General features: G+C 40.1%; 1 protein-coding gene across 13 annotated transcripts in view; it reads right to left on the bottom strand.

The window, feature by feature from the left end:
• The window catches only part of FRYL (FRY like transcription coactivator), a 267,043-nt gene that overhangs the window by 23,716 nt on the left and 221,094 nt on the right, over window positions 1-22,233 (bottom strand). For all 13 annotated transcript variants that reach the window (XM_053577717.1, XM_053577710.1, XM_053577715.1 and 10 more), the window contains 11 exons: window positions 20,998-21,119; window positions 19,776-19,966; window positions 18,316-18,410; window positions 16,324-16,931; window positions 15,943-16,040; window positions 11,365-11,535; window positions 9,515-9,655; window positions 7,153-7,350; window positions 4,069-4,230; window positions 3,866-3,940; window positions 3,225-3,401 (listed from right to left, as the gene is read on the bottom strand). In XM_053577717.1, coding sequence (XP_053433692.1) covers window positions 3,225-3,401; window positions 3,866-3,940; window positions 4,069-4,230; window positions 7,153-7,350; window positions 9,515-9,655; window positions 11,365-11,535; window positions 15,943-16,040; window positions 16,324-16,931; window positions 18,316-18,410; window positions 19,776-19,966; window positions 20,998-21,119 — 2,038 coding nt within the window. The remainder of the gene's footprint in view (window positions 1-3,224; window positions 3,402-3,865; window positions 3,941-4,068; window positions 4,231-7,152; window positions 7,351-9,514; window positions 9,656-11,364; window positions 11,536-15,942; window positions 16,041-16,323; window positions 16,932-18,315; window positions 18,411-19,775; window positions 19,967-20,997; window positions 21,120-22,233) is intronic.

The raw sequence follows: 22,233 nt of genomic DNA, 5'->3' as shown, positions 1-22,233 counted from the left end.
AAGATCATAGCTAGCAAAATATAACCACTGCTGAGTTCAAAAGAAACAAGACAGATTTCAGTTTCATCCCACATAAGGATTTATGTAAGTTATGTTGCTGTTATTCTAAGCCAATCTTGCTTTTGTAAATATAATTTTTACAATCTTTCTCAGGCCCTGACATGACAAAATACATGGAGCTGGCTAGTGAAATATGACTTATTTATACCACTTTACTTAGGAAGGCACTGTCCAGATTAGAGATTTTCAAATATTTTCTTTTCTTTTTGTTTTTAAATGGAAAGCAGAAGAGGCCAGGCATGCTGGCTCACACCTGTAATCCTAGCATTTTGGGAGGCCAAGGCAGGTGGAAGACATGAGCTCAGGAGTTCAAGACTAGCCTGAGCAAGTGCAAGACCTCATCTCCACTAAAAATAAAAAAAAAACTAGCTGGCCATGTGTCTGGTGCCTGTAGTCCCAGCTACTTGGGAGGCTGAGGAGAGAGAATTGCTTGAGTCCAAAAGTTTGAGGTTGCTATGAGATATGACACCACAGCATTCTACCAAGGGCGACAAAGTAAAACTCCGTCTCAAAAATAAATGAGGTAAAGCCAAAGAATCCTTATTTGAAATGTAATTTTTTTTTTTGACACAGAATTTTATTTTGTTGCCCTCAGTAGAGTGCCAAGTGGTCATAGCTCACAGTAACCTCAAACTCTTGGGCTCAATTTATTTTTTTATTTTATTTTATTTTTTAGAGATGGGGCCTCACTCTTGCTCAGGCTGTTCTCAAACTCGTGAGCTCAGGAAATCCACCCACCTCAGCCTCCCAGAATGCTAGCTAGGATTACAGGCATGAGCTACCTCGCATGGCCTACAAATGCAATTTTAGATAAAAGTCAGTTGTGTAAAACTACAAAACCCAGAGCTTCTCCGGTTGAAGACAGTAGCCAGGAGTTCTGGTCATTTGGATTGTGGACTTGTCCGTGCTGTTTCTCAAGGTACGTTAGAAGTCCCAGGGCTCTGCAGGGCAGAGTCTGAAAACCATGTTCCTACAGCATTTCAGATATGCTCATGCAGCCTAACACACAATCAAGGCAGCAGCCCTTAATATACACGTGTGTCTGGTGAGGGAGTGAATGCACACCGTGGGCTTTGGGGGGAGGGAGGAGCATATTTAGAAGTTTCATTAGTAGTCAAATTTGTTTTGTAGCAATCAACAAGACTAGATCCAGGTTCTAGAAAGCCCATATCATTTGGCCTTATTTATGAGGTGGGAATGAGCACGCTCACCCCCAACCCTCAGATTACTTGAATGAAAGATAGAACTACAGTGAGCCCTTTTAATCCACTCTAAGGTTCTATTATTAATAAAAGCCATGTTTATTACCACTGACATTTTAGAACACTGGATAAACTTGAAAGCATTTACTCTGCTCTTTGAACAAAAAGGGCAAACAAAAAAATGACCACACCTTTACAAAAAATGTCAAGAGCTTGCCTTTGGAAATTTAAAATCTGAACTGAGGAAAAAACAGCCTGCAGGCCGGACACATTTCTTCATTCCTCCCCTCTCCCCCGGCTGTTCTGTTTCCTACAATATGTTTTTCAAATGACGAGCATGAAATCAGTTTCAGGGGTTGGTAAACGACCTTTTTTGGAAAAAAAAAAAGAAAAGAGAGAATGGAAGGTGTCAACGTGCATAGCACAGAGTAAGGATGAATGTTCTCGAAACCGTTAGAAGTTTCTGTGTCTGTGTATATATTTGGAAGGGACATAAAATTCATTAACTGCGGATTAGTGTCAAACAAAGTCTAGAAGCTATTATCCTGCCAGGTGCAGAACAGCACTTGTTCTCGAGTTCCTGTGAACACGTACAGCCGTGTCTTTGGGAACATGGAAATGGTGGAGTGTCGAACAGGCGCCTACCCCACTCCTGAGATGGCAGGAAGGCATTTGTGTGACTGAGGCACAACGGTCATTTCCTCCCGGCCTCACCTCTGCGGGGAGCTGACACATACCGAGGGGGGAATCTTATCTCCCTAAACTGGTCTCATCGACCCCTCACTGCACGGTATGGGATAAGCTGTCACACTCCACTCTCCACCTCCCATCTCACAGCCAAAGAACGCACAGCTCGGAGAGAGCTGATGAACGCACATGGGCTCATATGGGCTTTGATTCTTTAGAAAAAGCTCCATTAGGATATGGCATGTAGTTGGGCGGCACCTGTGGCTCCAAGGAGTAAGGCACCGGCCCCATACGCCGGAGGTGGCGGGTTCAAACCCAGCCCAGGCCAAAAACTGCAAAAAAAAAGATATGGCATGTAGTTACCTGATATTAAGTAACTTTTGGTCTTCTCAAGTAACACTTTTAAGAATGTACTTAATGGAATGGATCCTAATAGCCTGAGGTAACCAGGGCAGTACTGGTCCCTCTGCAACAGAGTGAGTCCCAACTCGGGCCAATGGGTGTGACAGGAAGTTTGCTGAGAGCATTTAGGAAGCAGCTTCTTCACCTTCCTGAGAGCACACACAGCAGTCACAGCCACCCTGCCACTGTCTGAGGTCAAGATGACTTGCAGAAAGGGGCAGAGCCTAGAGAATGGCAGAGAAACAGCCAGAGGCTTCACTGAGCCATAGCTAAACATAAGCTCTAACTCTAGACTAGCTCATATTATGAGCAAATAAAGCTACTTTTTGAATTTAAATTTCCTTTTAGAAAGCTTCTATCACTATCACTATAATTTAGACCGAATCAACTTAGAGGTGAAAGCCCACGGGGGAAAGTTAGCTGCACCAGAAGGAAGTGGTGAGGGACGGTACAGGAAGAACCTCAGTCACTGGCCAAAGGGAAGAGTTCCAGAAAGCCCACGTCCCGACCGTCAGTACAGGGGACAGCGCCATCCTCTTTACAGTGGCTTGATCAGTCTTAACGTAATTTTTAACTAGTTTGTTACATATTAATTTGTATACCTCATGCAAAATATTTTAGACTAAGCGTATGCTAAAAATAATTCTGAAGCAATTTCTTTTTTATGTTTTTAAAGATAAACAGCTGGAAGTTCTTTTTATTTCTGGCTCATTCTGCTATTAACTGTCATAGTCATACTCAGTTCCCACGTTAGATTTTTGCCTTTATGACCTTACGCTGACCTCAGCGAGGAATGGTCCCGGGTCCAATCTTTACTTCTCACACGACTGTCACTGTTCTATAAATATGAACAGGGAAAGGCCACATCCTTACCTCTGCATCTTCCAGTTCAACGTCTAAAAAGTCAAAATCCTTAAAAACGCCAAACTGTTGCTCACTGCTGCTATCTTCCATCGCTGTTTCTTCCTCCTGAATCATGTCCTCTGTGGTAGGAATTAGGCTGGTCTGCTGGTCGGCGGCCTCCAAATCCTCATTAGAAGAAAATATGACCTGATGCCCCACAAAAAAAAAAAAACAGAAAGAAGAAAGAAAACAAGTCCACCTGTCAGGTTTGTCACTTTGCACATAAGCTGCCGGCATCCCACGGCCACTGCACCTCGTCCTTCAATACATTTAGAGCTCAAGTTTGGTCTTCATGGCCAACTAGCTGAATACCTCATTAGCAATGCTGCCAGGGTCACAACAGAAAAGAAGTATTGTTTTCATTCTTAGTTAATACGTAAGTTAGGAAAATTAGAAAAGGCAAGCAAGGATTTCTCAGGAGGCCCCCTCTAACTGCCACCTCTGTGGAATCACACCTGGACATTTGCCACAGTAACTGTTGATTCTTTATGTGCCTGTCTCTCCTACGTGGTGTCCCCTGGACTGCCTGTGGTCACCTCCACACTTGAATCATTTCTTCACCTAATACCATGATTTTGAAAAGCTTCACAGGTGACGTTATGATTACTCACTGATGGATTCTTTGGGAGGCCGGACTCTGGACCACAGAGAGAAAGCACATTCATCAGCTTTTCCCTTGTTCTTCGCTAAAGAAAAAAAAAAATTCAAACGTTACTGATTACTGATAAAATAAGAGGTATTCTCAAGCTTTCAAACATGTAACAAAATTGATTCTTCTATTCTATGAATGTCCAATTTGATGTTCCTTCTCTACCTGTGACAACTGTGGCCTTTTCCAACTGACAGGGACCAAGGCATTGGAATTGGAACCAGAGGACGTCGAGGAGGTGCTTCTAGTGACAGCGGCCGCCTTGGGTTTCCCACTCCTCCCGGCCGCACCGTGCTGGTCGCCGTATTTGTGCCCAATAATTGGTGTCTACACAGAAACAAAATGCCAGCGTTGGCCTCGAAAATCATGAAATAAACTCGAAAGACTTAACAGTGCACCTATAATGACATTTTTTACAAACAGCCAGAAAAACAACCTAAGGAGAGAAATTATTTAGCATGAGGTTGATATTATAAAAATCAAAGGTAATGATATCTTTTTTTAAGTCAAGAGACTTTACATTATTGAAAATAATAACTTTATATCTGGGATTATCAGAAAACCTATTCTTATTTTAAATACAATCTGCTTTCTTTAAAAATCACCACTTCCACCTTCCCTTCACCGTGATTGTAAAATATATCCTCCTTGTAGAAAGCTCAGAAAATATACAAAAGATTCTTTATACAAAAAAATCCCCCATATTCTCACCACTCAGATTTAAGAGCTGTTAAATTTTGGTATTTTTTTTTTTTTTAGTGTGCTTCAATGTGGTTTACCAATATTGAAGATAAGTAGCAACTTTAAAGAGGAAAACTTCTAGGGAGCATCTTCCTACAAATCTGATGTGTAATATTCCCAAAATTTGTCTTAGTAAAAATTCTATGATGATCCAAAACTCATTTGTCTTTACTTGGCTTTGCAGAGTATTTTGAATTTGCATTTGAAAAATAAAATCCAAGTTCATGTGTAAGCCACAGACGTCTCAAGTCCCTTTATGATCTGTTTCCTTCTTATGTCCCTGGCCTCAAATACTACCACTCCCTCCAGACCAGGGGTCCTCAAACTTTTTAAACAGGGGGCCAGTTACTGTCCCTCAGACCATTGGAGGGCCAGACTATAGTTAAAAAAAAAAACTATGAACAAATTCCTGTGCACACTGCACATATCTTATTTTGAAGTAAAAAAACAAAATGGGAACAAATACAATCACACCGCCTCACGTGGCCTGTGGGCCGCAGTTTGAGGACGCCTACTCCAGACCATCACACTCCAGCAGGACGAGCTTGCTACTGTTTCCCAAACATACTATGACTGTTTATGGACTTGAGTTTGGCACATGTTGCCTACTTTGCATGGAATATCCAGTAAGTAACTCCCAATCATCTTTTACTATGGACTCCAGACCTCCCCCCAACCCCTCGCCCGCCACCTCTGTGTAATCACGAGGGGGCGCTGACCACAGTGACGGTCAGTTCTGTGTGCTTGTCTCTCCTACTATACGTGTCCCCGGGACCCTGTGTGGGCAGCCATCTACCTCCAGCTTATCTCCAGTGCCTGTGCTTGGCAGGTACTGAGGAATTTAGATGAAACAAATGGAAATTAAGAATACAAAATGTTTTGAGAATTCATATTACTGCTTCAAATACAATAATGAAGTTACATGGTTAATTTATAACTCAGAAGAAACAGGGAAGCCAAGTTTCTCTAGCATGTTCTCATGTTATATACGTCAGATTAGAAATTCTCAGACATTACTAATTTAAAAGTTAGCAATAAATGTACTTCCTATCTAGAAAAAAAAACCCCAGAAAGATCTGAATAAATTCTAATACCAAGACTGAAACTGTAATAAGAAGCTTTTTCTATATAATCTTAGTCAATAAAAAATTAGATCTCCAATTTTTTATCTTTGTCAACCTCCCTACAACACTTAATCGATCACTTCCTTCTTCAAACAATATTCCTTTGGCTTCCAGACCACCATTTCACGGGCATCACAGTCAAAGAGTGGGCTCAGGTGCCAGAGGGAGGAGGAAAAGAAAATCCAGGGTTCCCAGCAAGGGTCAAAAATCCTTATGTGAGTTGTGCATTAATATGCACCACAGTCGGGCTGCAGTTTCCTCCTAGACTGGCCCTGGCCTCTGTCTAGCCCTAAAGTATTCGGCTTCTCAGGTTTCATTTTATTTTAGTTTTGTTTTCTTTTTAGTTTTTCGTTCATGGTTTTAACTATTTATACAATACTGAAAACCCTTAAATTGTTACTTCTACTCAAGTTTTCCTCTAAACATTCAGCTCCTGAAATCTACTTGCCCTCTAGGTGTCTGCGCTGCTATGTTTTCGTCCCTTTAGAGTCCATGTGTCCAAGACCCAACTCGTTGCCCTCTCCTTCCTGGCGCCACCACCCACTCAGCTGTCAGGGCCATTGCTCAAACCCGAGGGCTCTTCCTCCCTTCCTATCAAATCCCATCAGTTTCTTCCTTGGTCTTTTTGTAAACGACCCTTTCCTTCTTCCTCTATGATTGTCTTGGGACAGCCCCATCTAATTTTTTACCCAGATTATTCTAACAGATCCCTTACTAATTCCCATCCCTGCTTGTTATTAGAGTGATCTTCCTAAAATGCCAATCATTTCAGAGCTCCCACTGGATTAAGAAAACACCAGCTTGTGCGGCGCCTGTGGCTCAAGGAGTAGGGCGCCGGTCCCATATGCCGGAGGTGGCGGGTTCAAACCCAGCCCCGGCCAAAAAAAAAAAAATAAAAGAAAATAAAAGAAGAGAAAACACCAGCTTGTTATCATGGAACGTAAGACTGCTGTGCTCTTGCCCTCCCCGAGCCTTCAGCCTGCATCTGCTGAACTCTGTGCTCCAGGCATGCCATACACGCCTGTACTCACACCTGCTCCGTCTCCTTTGATTTAACCTCTCCCCCCAAATTGCCACATATGGGTCTCTAGGCTTAACCTTGCCTTTCAATGCTCAGGTCAGATGTATTTCCTTCCTGGAACCCTACATTTAGGTAAGTGCCAGATAGTACGCAAAACACTTTTAATTCACTTCTAGTCAAGCACCAATCACCATGTTTATTTGCCTGTCACCCCTAGAGATGGTCTTCCTGAGAGTGGCCTACGCCCCACCCATCCCCTGCTTTTCCTAACAGCTGCCACAGGTGCCAACCCCTGAGGGTGGGCTCAGACACTGCTGGTGGAAGGAGAGAGTGAATGAATGAACCAGTTTCTGAATATCTTACCTCAGATATATCAAAATGAAAATCTAAAGTCTTCCCAGGCAACTCCTTAGAAACATTATTAAAAATTTTAGTGAAGGATATTTCAGGAGAACCCATATCTCCTCCGTAGGTCTTGGGGATGTCATTGGGCACAACAAGACTCGCGGAGCGTGACACCACCAGTTTTAGTATGTTAAGGGCTTCCTTCCAGTAAGGACTCTGGTTTAAAAGATAATTAACATATACAAGTCACAAATACATATTTATGTAAGAGTGAGCTACTGTACAATACAATGAAAATATGTATGTATGTAAAAATTTACAATGTCTTTCTTTTACCATCTACTTGAAAGAATACATAGAAAAATTTTTTTTTCTTGTTTATGGTATCAAAATCACATCTCAACCTTGTATTATATATATTCCTTCATAGTTGACATCTGAAGAAAGAAAAAAACACCACTAAAACAACAATAGCAAAGAGATAGTGAAAAATCTTTGGCAGAACTGAGTCATCCAATTTAGTTAACAACATCTTGATATAAAGACACCTAAACTACAAAATATTTAAGAATAAAACGGTCTACATGATACTGTGACATTCTAAGAACATCACTGTAACAAACCTGTTTATATTAAAGAAAGTCATGACTAAGTAGAAATTGTCATTTTTTTTTTCCCTAACAGAATAATTAGAAGCTCTGGACATCATGAAAGGCTAAATTTCTTCAGGGAGATTTCCATAAATCATCCTGGTAGCTGGGTCTAAATGTAAGAGTATTGGGAGTTCAATTCTATAAAATGTTCAGTTTTTAAATACAGCACAAGTTACTGTGATGAGTCATTAGCTAAATGATGATCTTGGTTCATATAATATTTAAGAAGAAATTTGGAGAGAAATTTGAGTCAACATTTTAAAATTAGGAGATTTTAGAGAAAAAAAATCTGGATTTCAAGCTTCTCTAAAATCAAGAAGTTCTGGGTGCACCGGACGTGTGTCCCACCATGACCACCATCAGGGAAGGCAACGTCACCTTCCTTTCAGACCGGGGATATGCAGGTTCCTCGGCACAAACCCACGTTCCCTCTGTTTACTTGCTTGTCCAGGGGGCATGTGAGCTTATGGTTCTGAACAGAAGAAATGTGTTCACAGCTCATGAATTAGAAATTCTGTGCGGTATGTGTTTCTATGTAAGATCCCGCAAATATCTGACTAGTTAACTTCATTAAACTTTAAGAGAAGAGAAATGTGCTTTAGAAGGAAGTATAATTACTTGGAAAAGCCTTACTCATTGAGAGATAAGACACAGAAGATACATAGGGCCACCAAAAACTCGTGTTTTTTGAATATTTGCAATCACTGATTTTCTGGGTAATCTGGATTATACTTAAATTACATTTAAATTTAAATTGCACACGAACTTTATGGCCACCCTATATGACTAAACTAATAAACCCACTTCATATAGGCTTATTACTATCAGATACGGACTGGAACAAATTCATTTCTAGCTAAGTACGTCTTTTTTCTAAGTGCATGCAAATATAACTGGAGTATAAACTCAAAATTGATCTGTTCCAGCTGTGTTCTTTGATAAATTAGATCCACTGGTATGCTCAGCACTCAATGCTTTTCTTATCAGATAGTTCAAAGGTGAAATTAAATACAGACCAGGCTGACTTATCATCTACATTTAAATCAAGTTTGCTTTTCTACTTTCTAAATATTTAATACTTTTTATCAGACAGAAAAGGTAACTCTAAAATATAGGTCCCTCAAAGAGGCCCTCTGTTTCTAAAAGTAGCGTTTGTTCATTATGTAAAATCTGGTTAAGAAACAAAAGTGCAATGATAGGAGTGACAACAGTGGCTCACAATCCTACTCTCCAGAGGGGACGGCTCCTTCTCGTCATCACTGAAATGCCCATTTGTAGATGGAATTGTTAAAATCAAAAGTAGGAATCAGGCCAGGCCTGGCCCTATGGCAGGCTGGAGGGAGGACTAGTTGAGGCCAGGAGTTTGAGACTAGTTGGGCAATATAGCAAGACTCTGTCTCTACAAAATTAAGAAAAATTAGCTAGGCATGGTGGCGGGAGAATTGCTTGAACCCAGGAGTTCAAAGATGCAGTGAGCTCTAGCCCAGGAAACAGAATGAGACCCCACCTCAAGAAAGAGAAAAAGTAGGAACCACAGCAATCCTAGCATTCAGAGCCTGGTTTTTACATTTACGTTGAGACTATTTTCCATGTTGTAAATATTTCTAAAAACATGGTTTATGGATTAATCACTTTACTCTTGGACATTTAAGGCGCTACCAATTTTTCAATTATAAATGGCTTTGAATGAACAGTGCCCCATTGTAGACTGCTTTGTAGTCACGCACCTGTACATATTTGCCAATAATCTTTATGATCTCCAGATTAAACTGCTTGACTGGGGCTGCAGACAGGTCAATATGGCTCAGTAGACTATAGATGATCTGCAGCAGGGACTGCTGCATACTGGACAATCCTTTTTCTAAGAGCTGAAAGGAATATTTAAAAGTACAAATTAATCAAGTTAAAACTCCGTATTAATTGCAATCAGTGTAACCTGGCTTATTGTACCCTCAATGAATCCCCAACAATAAAAAAAAAAAAAACCTCAGTATTTACATTTACGATGTTGAAAAACAACAGCTTAGATCCATGAGTTTATAGTTAGATTATCAGAAATCTAGAGATGAACAAAGTAAAAGGCAATGTTTATTACTACTATTTTCCCTAGTTCAGAAAGGAAAATTAGATAATGATTTTTCATCTAAATTACGGTGCTTTGTTTCCTTAACTAACTTAGTTTTAAACTATTTATTTTAGGTTAAAAGCAAAACCACCATCACCAAAGGAAAACTGCTTGCAAACCAATGATACCAGCTATTTATTAGCTATATCATCTCAAAGTTGCTGACCTCTCTGAGCCTTGGTTTCTTTTTTAAGTATAAAATAGCAATATCTCACACCTTGTAAGGTTTGCAGGGCAGATTAAACTAAAGATATGGAGGTTTTATAAACAGGTACCTAGTTTTAATATAACTGTTAGTAATCATTTGAGATTTATTAATAATAAATAACACCAAAAGGAACAAAAAGTGTTCTCTTTACAGAGTGGGGAATTATTGTCCACCTGTGGTACACACAAAGCTGTTATCACTCCAGGTCTGGACCTCAGAACCCCCGACTGGATCTTCAGAGAGAGCAAGTGCTACCTTGATGGCGAGTTTAATGCTGGTGCAAACGTGAAGCTGGTCTATGGCACTTGAATGCGAGGGCGATTAAGGAGGGCAGCCCTGGTCTTCCATTGCTGTCACCCTACAGGTACAGTTATTAGATAAACCTAATGATATGCTTTAATTCAGGCTCAGAAGCTGCTAGACAGACAGTTCACACTGTCAGCTTAAATATAAAGTTTATGGTGGGAAACCTACCAAAACCAATACTTAAAAAAAATTCCTATCAGTCTTGAAGTATTTTATGATGTCAGCCTTGATGATTTAGTGTTATGAACAATATTTGAAATACTTAGTCAGTTGAATAACTTAAGTTTGTTTCATGTTTAAAAAGGAAGCTATTACTTTAAGTGGCCAACTTTTGAGTGATTAGGAACGGCTTCCTCTCGAGGTTCTCGTGGCTATCTGCTCAGTCATTCACTTCTCTAGGCATGAAGTTCCCTTCGTATGTGTCACGGAAATATTAACTTTTTATGCTGTTCTGTAGGTACGTTGTTGTCCCCTCAAAAATTGTATTTTAGATAGCAAGAAAATACATTATTAAAATAAAATCTTAGCTAGCAGAAATGCTATTGTATGCCGTATTAGTATTTTAAAAAGGATTTCAAAGCCAAGAACTAATTTTGCAGAAATAAAAATTATAACCATTCCCTAGGATTAATACCACTACAAACCTCTTTTGCATTTTAAATAAAAGAGAGGTTTACTTTATTTCGTTTTATGTCACTAATAAGGAAATAAACATTTGAAATGAAAACCCCAGAACCCACCTTTATAAAAACTTCCTTTGCACTTGAAAGATATTACCCATCTTTTTCTTTTTAAAAATGTCATTGATATTCACTCGTAAAGACAATTTGAGTATTAGTACCAGTGCTGCTTCTAGAAATTCTGAAATTTCATTTGAAAATTCTGCCACAGAACAATTAAAAAGAATATATATACACATACGTATTTTGTAAATTTACCTCTGCAAGATAAGTCACAAGGTTAAACGTGGTGTCAGAGAAGGAGTCGTGCAGGTATCTGCACACGACGTTGATCCAGTTGGGACAGTCTCTGGAATAGGTGTGTGTGCTGTACAGACTCATCATGTGCGCCAGGTGGACTAGCGTCGGGCATTTGTCTTCTGCGCAAACCTGTAAAATAAATAAAATCATTTCATTCCCCTAAGAGATAAGAGTTTAAACTTGATTTTATGTTAAATGTATTTATTTAATGAAATAACTTAGACATATTAACTTTTAATACCTGGTATTTAAAGTTTAATCTTGATTTTATGCTAAATGTTATTTAATGAACTAACTTAGGCATCTAAACTTTTAATACATGGTATTTCAACACAGTAGAAAGGCACAGGCATTATGGAAAGAGGATTAACTTGTCCAACCTTTCTGGAGATACCAAATTGGACGGCTTTCTTTGGTCTAAAGAACTGTAAAACTGTCTTTGGTAAAAACCCATGTATGGTCTTGTAAACCCCAGACGCAATTTTAGAACTGTTTCATCGAACCTGTACATGACTCCGTGCACAGGTGCCTACACAGGCTGACTCAACCTTGCAGTTCTCAGGGGGGTCAGTGCTGCTGTGTTGGGGGGAAAATGTTTCAGACCCCAGCTGGGCCCAAGACAATCTCAGCAGGACAGTCAATCGTCAAGAGCCTCAACACGTATGGTAAGGGTCACGGGATGTCACTGGGGCCCTGGTAAAACTCGGCATCCTGCATCTCCAATGGATGAGAGTCTGCAGAGTGGACCCCAAACTGCTTGCTCTTCAGGAAAACACCTGAAGCTCTGTGCCAGTGTTTTGGGTATTGACTTTTCATTTTGTTTGATGCAGTTCTATGGAATCCGAATCAACAAATGTTTGCAAGGGACCTTACTGACCAAATGCACCTTCTCAGTCTCTCTCTTCCTGGAGTTACTGGCGAGGAGGTTCCTTAGCCTCTTCCGGGGAGAGCTGAGCAGGGCAAAACCGCGAGAGGGCCACGCCAGTCCCCCAGATGGATCGTAAAGGCCTCGTGGTCATTTCTGCCTTTGGTTTCCCTTTTCTCACCTTCCTCACTTATCATTCCACCGCACTGATGTTTCATATAGATTGTTACAGCTTCCTAGAACATTTGCTAAAGAAATTAGAGTACTATCTTTTAAAATATACATACAAGTGGCCATAAAGTTCGTGTACAATTTAAAATAGACAATTGCACATGAACTTTATGGCAACCTAGTGTTTGTGTGTGTAGTTTTTCAACTTTCAACTGAGCACCACTGGGTTTTACCTTGATAATTCATAAGACATTTAATAGGCTTGGGAAGGCCTAAATTCATCATTTGGACATTAACACTTGATGGGCCCAAGATACAGAGTTTGCAGGACTCTGCAGAGACTATTAACATAATACCTTGGAAGTTTACTTTACAAAACCATTAAGAGCAACTAATTTCATGCACTAGTCTTTTACCCATAAAACAGATACCAGAAAGAAGAAGAATTTCATTGCTATTGGGCTAGCTATTTGTATTTCAAGACATAATAATTTACCATATTTATAAAAATCACTTCAGGAAAACACCTAAAGCTCTTTAGGTGCTGTGAAATTTTACAGTTTCACAATAATTTGTTTAAATTCTTTAAATTATAAACTTTCCTGAAGAATAAAATATTTTTTTATAGAATTTTTATATTTTTTCTAAAGCATAGTTTTAAAAAAAATCTATTTTTGAAAAGGGAGAAAATTCCTTGGACTATATGCTGTGAAATTTTATAGAAAGCCAAGGACTCAGATTTAATTTTGGCATTTTTAAAGTACCAGGTTAAAAATATGTTCTAGAAAGAGTATGTTTTATAACAAACTTTTCAGCATTACTATTTTTGCTATGATGAATCGCTAAAGAGAATAATATTTGTCCTAAGTGTTGCCTCATTTTGACATTTTGTGCTCTCCAAAAGGCACAAACAGTAGAACTAGGGAGATTTGCATAATGAGGAAGCACATAATGGCAGAAAATTACTCTCAACAGTTACATGAGAGAATAATTAAGGAATCAATTTAATTCACATCCTGCAGGTTGCTAAAAGCACAAGGAGAGAGAACCTTTGTGCACAGCTCCACAGGAAGAAAAGACTTAAAAACACTTTCTGAATCACAGAAGGCCATATTTGATTTCTTTAAAACAAAAAAGCTATTTGAGATTTTCCTGTGCCCTTCTGTGGTTACCAGAAGCTTGGTACAGGAGGCTGTGACACCTTCAGGCCGGGCCACCGTGCGGCTTCCCTTCCTCAGCCCTGTGTTTAGCAGGAGTTCAGCACCTTTTCAGTGGCCCTCTTAAATGCTGTGACTTCCCCTTTAATGGGATTTATGCCTTTTATTTTCTCGACATCTCAAATTAAACCAATATATAGTTTTTTCCCTTTTATTTTCTTTCTAACCCTTCATGTAGGGGAAAAAAATCCTTGCTTATAAAATTTTGCTAATGTGTCCATAGGATATTAACGTTCTCTTAATAAATTTTACATTTGATATCCCTTTATGCCTTACTGGCACAAATATATGTAGTTGCTTTCTCTGAAGTAATTATTTTCAAAGGTAATATTTTATTTTCAATAATAATTTTTCATCCCCTCTTGATATTTAATGTTATATTGGAATAAATCATTAAATAAAACCGAGAATGAAAGATAATTTTTGGCTTATTATAATTTTCTTAAAGAGGTTTCCATTAGCTATAATAAAAGCTCTTCTTTAAAATACATGCTTTTAAAATGATTACGGTAAGATTTTAAAATGACTATGGTACAAATCTCTCCAAATCTAATTTAGAAATTTAATTGGGATGGAGTCAATGGTGTACTTAACTAAATATTTTCTTGCCATTTACTACATTTCAAGATAGTGAAAAGGTTCTTCCTCTTGTTATTGTTAATGGGTTTAACTGGGTTGGTAGTAATTTTTTTTTGGTATGTTGACACCCAGAAATAAATTTGCACCTATCAGTATTAAAATCTGGGCCATGGAACATGGGTGTTTTATTTGGCTTTCTGCATTTACTGTGCTATTTGCTAATTAAATCTCAGCTTTTTTTTTTTTTTTTTTTTTTAAAGAGACAGAGTCTCCCTAAGTCGCCCATGGTAGAGTTCTGTGGCATCACAGCTCACAGCAATCTCAAACTCTTGGGCTTCAGCGATTCTCTTGCCTCAGCCTCCAAGTAGCTGGGACTACAGGCGCCCGCCACACGCCTGGCTATTTTTGTTGTTGTTGTTGTAGTTGTCATTGTTGCTTAGCAGGTCCAGGCTGGTTTCAAACCTGCCAGCCTCCGGGTACGTGGCTGGCACCGTAACCAATCTCAGCTTTTTAAAAACATTGCTTATACAAATAAAGCTTCTCCTACGGATTTTATTTGCTTATTTCCTTCTGCTGAAAACGCCTACATTTTTCTCGCACTTTGGCTAGGTTCTCTTACTATGTTGCTATCCACTCACCGCCCCCAGTTCAAATTTCCTGTGTGTATATTACATGTGAATTTATAGAACTCCTTCCTGTAACTATTTATGTTTTCAGTCTGAAAAGGCTTTTCCCAAAGACTCAATGTTTGATACCCCTGCAAAAAATTAATAATTATATTTAAATAGAAGGGCAGCGATTTGAGAGTTCCTTATCGTGCTTAAGAGAGGAAATCATTAAAACTACAAAATGTCAAAAATTGCATTTTTTTGAAATTAAGAGCTATAATACTTCTAAACAAATGTTAACTGATGATTTAATTATTTGTAAAATGGGAGAGAAAAAGCTAAATAGGGAAGAAAAAAAGAAATGAAGGGAGCAGAGAGAAGAGAAAGAGCGTTAAAAGGGAAAAAGGCAGGTGAAGAGAGAACTCTCAGAATCCCCAAAATACCAGTATTATTCTGCCCTCTTCTTCCTCCAGGCCTCTGCACATGTAACTTCTTCTGCCTAGAGGACTTCAGTCCCCTAAGCCAACTCTTTGCCTGCCGTGCAGGGATCTGATTCTGTGTCCTCCTATTCAGCCTTTGACGTCAGCTTAGCCATCACTCCCTCCACAAAGCCCTTTGCTCTCTGCGCTCCTGGACTGTTTTGCCCTCCCATTGCTAAAGGCCCGCCCGGATTCTGCTGCCCCTCTGCTCACTTGACTGCCTTCCCGTGATAAGCTGCACGAGGGCAAGTATTCTGTCTACTTTGCCCACTGTCGTATCTGTAGCACCCGACCCGGGGCTCAGTAAAAGTCTGGTGGTGACTAAATGAACAAAAGAGACGCTGACAGGCAAGGATGAAGTTGGGAAAAGGAGCAGAAAAAGACTCAGACTCAGGAGTGTTACTCTAATCAATAATTTTATTCACTGTCATTTGAGTGGTAACTCCCATTACTATAATATATGACCCCTTTATGTGCATAAAAAAATGAGTAAAAATTTAGATGCAAAATTCACACAGGAAGTGACAGTAAAAAGATTTTTAAAGAGATTCCCCCCTCAGGATAAACTACAGAGTAAGGATGTCCCGGCTGTGTCATCCTTCCCCATAGCTTCTTACCTTTGCTATCCGACTAGCTGTTTCTTTGCAAAACTGAGTTGGACTGTCAAAATGCTGGATTAAGTGAGGCAACAAGCAAAGGATGTTAAGAGGAAAGCCTATTAAAACAGAAAAAGCAAACAATAACCAATCTTATTGCACATTACTTAAAAAGTTAAAGGCATTTTTTAGATGGTTCACAGAAACCACGTTCTTTTCATTTCCTGGGATACTCGAGTTTCTAAATTCTTTTTTTTTTTTTCCCTTTTGCTTTTCCCACATAATTTAAGCTACCTGACATATAAAAATGATAACTATTTGCAAAAAAGCAGAAATTAGTAGATTTCAAAACCAAGGGTTAGTTTACAACGCACAGAGTTGGGGCAGTTGTAGTAACATCACCTGACAACTGGGAAGGATCCACCAAGGTATGTTTGGAAACAGAAATGAGTTTACTGAGGAGGTGCACCGTCATCTCCTGTGTCGAGACCGAGGTGAAGCCCTTCAGGAAGAGCTGCTGGAGCCCTGGGAAATTGCTCCACTTCAATTTGCTCTGCACATTTTCAATCTTCTCTCGACTCTCTGATTTATCCAAAGGCAAATGGATGAGCAGTTTGTTGAGGAGCCTGAGAGCCAGGAGGTATTCATATTCATAATCTGATTCTAATAAGGATGCTGCTATCCAGAAAATCGTGGCCATCAAGTTGGCAGGCTCAGTAGTGGGCTGCACGTCATTCCCTCCCTTCTCTCTCAGAGAGGAGAGGCTTCTCGTCCTCGCTAGACTGCTGCTGTGGTTTATCCGTCCATCCAGGATGTCCAGTGTGTTGCTGCGCCGCCGGTCACCTCTTCGGTCACCGATTAAACTCAGTCTCAAAGAGTTACTTCTGGCATTACTGTGGTGTCCCAAATACCTGCTGCTGTCAATGGGACTCGTGCTTAGATTGAGCTGTCCAGTGCTTTTCCTGTTAGCTGCATACTTGTCTCCCATCATAGGATCATGGTATGAGGTTCTTAAAAGAGAAAAAGAAGGAAAAATGACAGATGCATGTGTGCACAGCTGCTTCCTTTGCTACATCAACTGCACTCTCACAACACTGAATAGTAACTATTAGCAGGAAAGTCACTTTGCGGTATCTCTGACTTTGTTGCATCAAACGTTAGTTTTCCCTCCAAATTAAAACCACAGCTCCCTCCCTGCTGTAGGTGTTTTCCTTTTAACTGGGATGAGGTTTGACTTCCTTCCTGAGAAAATTTTGCTGGAGTAGCTTTCAGCTTTGGGGTTTAGGCACAAAGCAGGCCTTCTGCGTTCTATCCTCAGACTTGATGGTCCGATGTCAATGTTTCTGTCGATGGCCCATTCTTCTAGAGAGAACAAAGCTCAAAAATTTATTTTTTATTTCTCTTTCTCTCTCACATCTAATTATCACTGATTAAGAAAACATCAAGCCAGGTGCAGGGGCTCAGCAGGGGCTCACGCCTATAATCCCAGCACTCTGGGAGGCCAAGGCAGAAGGATCACTTGAGTTCAGGAGTTCAAACCAGCCTGAGCAAGAGGGAGACCCCATCTCTACTAAAAATAGAAAAATTAGCCAGCCATGGTGGAGGGCGCCTGTGGTCCTAGCTACTTGTGAGGCAGAAGCAGGAGTTTGAGCCTAAGAGTTTGAGGTTGCTATGAGCTGTGATGACGCCCCGGGACTCTACCCAGGGGGACAGAGGGAGACTCTGTCTCCAAAAAAATAAAAAAATAAAGAATGAAATTGACTGAATGCTTTCTCTGTGTGCTTGCAACATGCAAAAGGCTAGAAGTTTCAAAGTCTATTGAGGCAAGAGATAGATATGTAATTAGATAAATTTATAGGTTGTTCATTACTATTATTAAAACATGAAGAAAACATTGTAAGAACCCCTAGGCTGGAATAATCAGCACAACCCTGGAAGAGTTAGAAATGCTTCGCTGGAAGTGACATTTGGGAAGGGACGTGAGGATGGGTCCATCCAGGGTTTGAGGGGCAGGGAGAATGGGGGGAGGGGCTGCTCCAGGGAGGAGGACAGTTTGGGGAAGGCGGGGGCTCTGCGAGGCCGGACGCTGAAGCCCGGGGGCGCACAGAGGAAAGTTCTCTGACCTAGATGTTAGAACAGCGATGCTCAGCCTGTGGGTCGCGACCCCTATGTAACAATGAAAACACATCGCAGCTTTAGGAAGGTTGAGAACCACTGCATTAGGAGAACTGCATTGCCAAAATCACCTTTAGGGCTTTTCACAGTCCTCACTGTCTGAGGCCCATTTCCGCACTATCCATCTGATTTTGGGGGCGTTATTCTCACAATAATGTATTGTTGTATGTATTTGGTGATAGGTTGTATATACGTTAGGTTGCCTGGTTTAATTCTTACTGAGAAAGGGCAGAAAGAAGATCATAATGCTTCATGGTTTCAGCCAAAGTGTCGATTGCAGATTCCAACGTGAGAAGCAGCTCAATCACAAATCCCTGGAGGGGGGTGGGGGGGAAAGGCAGATTGTAATTACCTGTGCTCTGGAAAAAAGAAATTACAATGGACTTCCCAAAGAGATTTTAAAATAGAACAAACTCCACATTAATATTACAAAATGATTAAAACTCTCGAGCAACAAGATCTTGTTGACTGATGAAAACTCATCAAAGTAATGGTATAAATTGATTATAAAGGTGCCATAATTTACTCAGAATTGCTCAGGTCAGAAATCTAGGAACCATCCTTGTTTCTTTCCTTCACATCTAAATTAAATCCATCAACAAGCTTTGGAAATATTTTAAAATACACCCTAAATCTCACCACTTTTCTTCACCCCCGTAGTTTCTCTGAATGGAAGCCGCCACCATTGCAGCCTGCAGTCTCACACCGACACGACAGCTCATCTTTCTTGTTCCCATTCTCACTCTCCTTAGGGACTTTACCCAGAGTTAAGAATACAGATCACATCTATCACCCTCCTTCTCTCAAAACCTTTCCGTGGTTTCCCATCAACTCAGAGTAAAGTCCCACCTCTCACCGAGGACTTCCAGGCCCTCCCTCCTGTGACCTGCATCCGCCTATCTAATCAACCCCCTGCAATCTCCTTATTATATTCCAGCCGCATTAGTTTTCAAGGTGATCCTCAAAAAGCCTATTGTTTCTGCCTCGTGGCCTTTGCACCTGTTAGTCCAATTTCCCTCTGCCTGAAATGCTGAAATGTTCTTCCCCATATCCTAACAGGTCCCACTTCAGCATCTGTTCAAAAATCACCTTCTCAGATTATCACATATAAAACAATTCCCTTACCTCTATCACTCTTTAATTGATGTGTATATATGACATATATCTTATATATTATATATGTTAAACTTATTACATATTTACATAAAATTGGTAGATTAAAGGCTTATTTCCCATAATAGAATATGAGCTCCAAAATGCCAGAAATCTTGATTTGTTTACAATATCCCCAGTGTCTGGAAGAATGCTAAGAAAATCATTATTCTGTATAAATTTAAGTTCACTAGTGTAGTATTTCACTTAATTTATCTTAAAAAATGAAATTTGACATTCCATTTCACACTTGAACTTCACTACTTTGTGGTCATCCCAAGATCACATCTGGGCATGTGGGTGCAAAGCTTTCCCTGACAGGCACTAGAATATCTGACTTAATTAGTGGGTTGTTAAGTGTTGATTATGAAACGTAACTTTTTTTCCCTCTTGCCTGCTTGTGAACACCTGCCAGGAACAATTCTATCTGAACATTCTCTGGCTCTAGCTTGAGCGGTCTACCCCTGGCAGTAAATCTTGCACAGCAAAGAGGGCTCAGTAACTGCTGAAAGGATGGAATGAAATACCTGTGCGTCTTCTCCTGAATCCCCTACAGTTTCCACCAGTCTGGAGAGAACGTCAGAAAGCGTAGTTGCAGAAAGAGGCTGCTTTAGGGCCCTGAAAATCTGAAAGGATCTCCCAGCATAGTGTCGAGAAGAACAAGAAAGTGCTGTCTGCAGAGCAACTTCACTAAGATGTTGTTCCAAATGAATTCCTTCTGTGAAAACAAGAAAACAGTGGGTGATTCTTATCTATTAGAGTACTGGATAGAGGGAATAGTCAGAAGCTAACCGCTTTAAAACTGAGAGCTAGCACACACTTGGCAAACTGCATAGGCACTTGAATTTTCTAAGTCAATGCTTTTTCTCTGATTAAACTGTTTGCATTTTAGATGGCTCTTTGTTCCAATCTCTAGGGCAGGCGTCCTCAAACTGCGGCCCGTGGGCCACATGAAGTGGTGTGAATTGTATTTGTTCCTGTTTTGTTTTTTACTTCAAAATAAGATATGTGCAGTGTGCATAGGAACTTGTTCATAGTTTTTTTTTTAAACTATAGTCCGGCCCTCCAACCATCTGAGGGACAGTGAATTGGCCCCGTTTAAAAAGTTTGCGGACGCCTGCTCTAGGGAAACAATCCTTGAGGCCATGCAGGGGTTTTCAACCTTGGCACTACAAACATTTTGGGCCAGATAGTTCTTTTCTGGAGAGGCTGTCCTGAGCAGCAGATGAGTGCTGCCTCTTGTCTTCTACTACTCGGCAACAGCAGCAGCTCCCTGCCCCCATCCTGCAACTGTGATAAAAGTCTCTCCAGACCTTGCCAAATGTCCCTGGAGGGGCAACATTACCCCAAGTTGAGAACCACTAGACACATACATTTTACTATGATTTTTCAGAATGTGTTAAAGTTTAGATTACAGAAGCCTATAACAGGATACAAACGGATTTTTAACTCAGTCGTCTCTCTTATGTCCCTTTAATGTAATTTTTTTCATAATATGCAATTATAATTTTATAATGCTGTCACACAAAAATCTAAGCAGCCCAGAATTTCACAGATGGCATGCTTATTTTTAAGTAGTAACTTAATTTTTCTTTAACCAAAACTGATTATCATCAGTAAGTTAAAAAAGAAAAACTAAAATTATTTAGACACATCAGCTATCAACTTTTAACTAAGTATCATCAGAATTGACACATTTAAATGTCTCATTAAAATTTAATATTATTCAAAATATTTATTAAGAAATACCTGAGCTTGACTGCTTAAAAACAGAAACTACGTATTTCAAAAACGTAGTTAGCTGCTCCGCGCTCTTTATGCTAGGATTCTTAGGGGAAACGTCCTCATGGTTCCAAAGGGGTCCTCTTTTTCTGCAAACACAGAACAGAAGTAACTCCCTTGGTCTTCAATGTACTATAATATTGACAGTTGTTGGAAGGATTTGTGTGGCTAAAAAACACCCCCAAACAAAACAGAACAAACAACAATTCTATGCATACTTGCCTAATGTGCATCTTTATAATTAGAAAGCTGAATAAATCAGATATGAGGTCACAGTCTGCTACTATTATTTAGCTACACAGATCTGTAATGATCTACAGCAAGTAGAGAGAGATCCAATTTCAATACCCACCAAATTCTCTCAGAGCTAGTTAAAAGAGATGACAAATGTTGCCAAGTGAGATGAGAATTGTTTACGGCTTTTGGTTATGGATGAAAACATAATTTGTGGACATCAGACTACATTTAGACTGCCATGCAAAGAGAATAATTTGCTGGTTACATGCAATGACAATGAATTACTAGCTAAAACCATGGGGCAAGTTAAGGATAGAATAATATCCCCTTGATTCTTGCTTTAAAATGTCTTTGCATTCTCAGGTCACCATCTCGGTCAAGCTCCTTATTGCCACAGGCCCTGAAACCTGCCTTGGCTCACGCAGCCGGCCGTCTCCCCAGCTCTCCTCACCCTGCGCAGCTGTCAGGCTGATTCGTCTCCACAAGGGAGTAACCTGGCCTCCCACCCTCCCTACTGAGCACCACGATTTTCAGTGTAATCTGCAAGTTTATGGCCTGGGCTCAGTTTTAACTCTCTCAAGCTTTCTAGGATTATCTAGATTGAGCAACTCTTTTCTCGGCATCACAGTAAGACAGACTATTCACTTCGTGCAAGCACAGCTTGCTTTCTTGTGGCCTCACGGCTTTGCTCTCACTGTGGAAAGCCTCGCCCTTTCTCCCCATTTAGTTTCCTTCTCCATTGTGCCTTGGCCAAGAGCAGACCATAAATAAATATTTGACGATTGATTGATAATGTAGCTAATGAAAGCAGAACATACATTCAGATAATACTGTACTCTCTCTGAGCATTTGGTAACCAAACACAATCGAGGCCCTTCCCAGGTATAACCGTGTGGATACAAAAGGCCGTCTTAGGCAGCATCGCAGTTTTCAGCTATGTATTTCTAATGAATGGCTTTTCAGAAA

The sequence above is a fragment of the Nycticebus coucang genome, chromosome 23, assembly GCF_027406575.1.
Source record: "Nycticebus coucang isolate mNycCou1 chromosome 23, mNycCou1.pri, whole genome shotgun sequence".
Classification (NCBI taxonomy): domain Eukaryota; kingdom Metazoa; phylum Chordata; class Mammalia; order Primates; family Lorisidae; genus Nycticebus; species Nycticebus coucang.
This window is presented reverse-complemented; position numbering and strand designations above follow the sequence as displayed.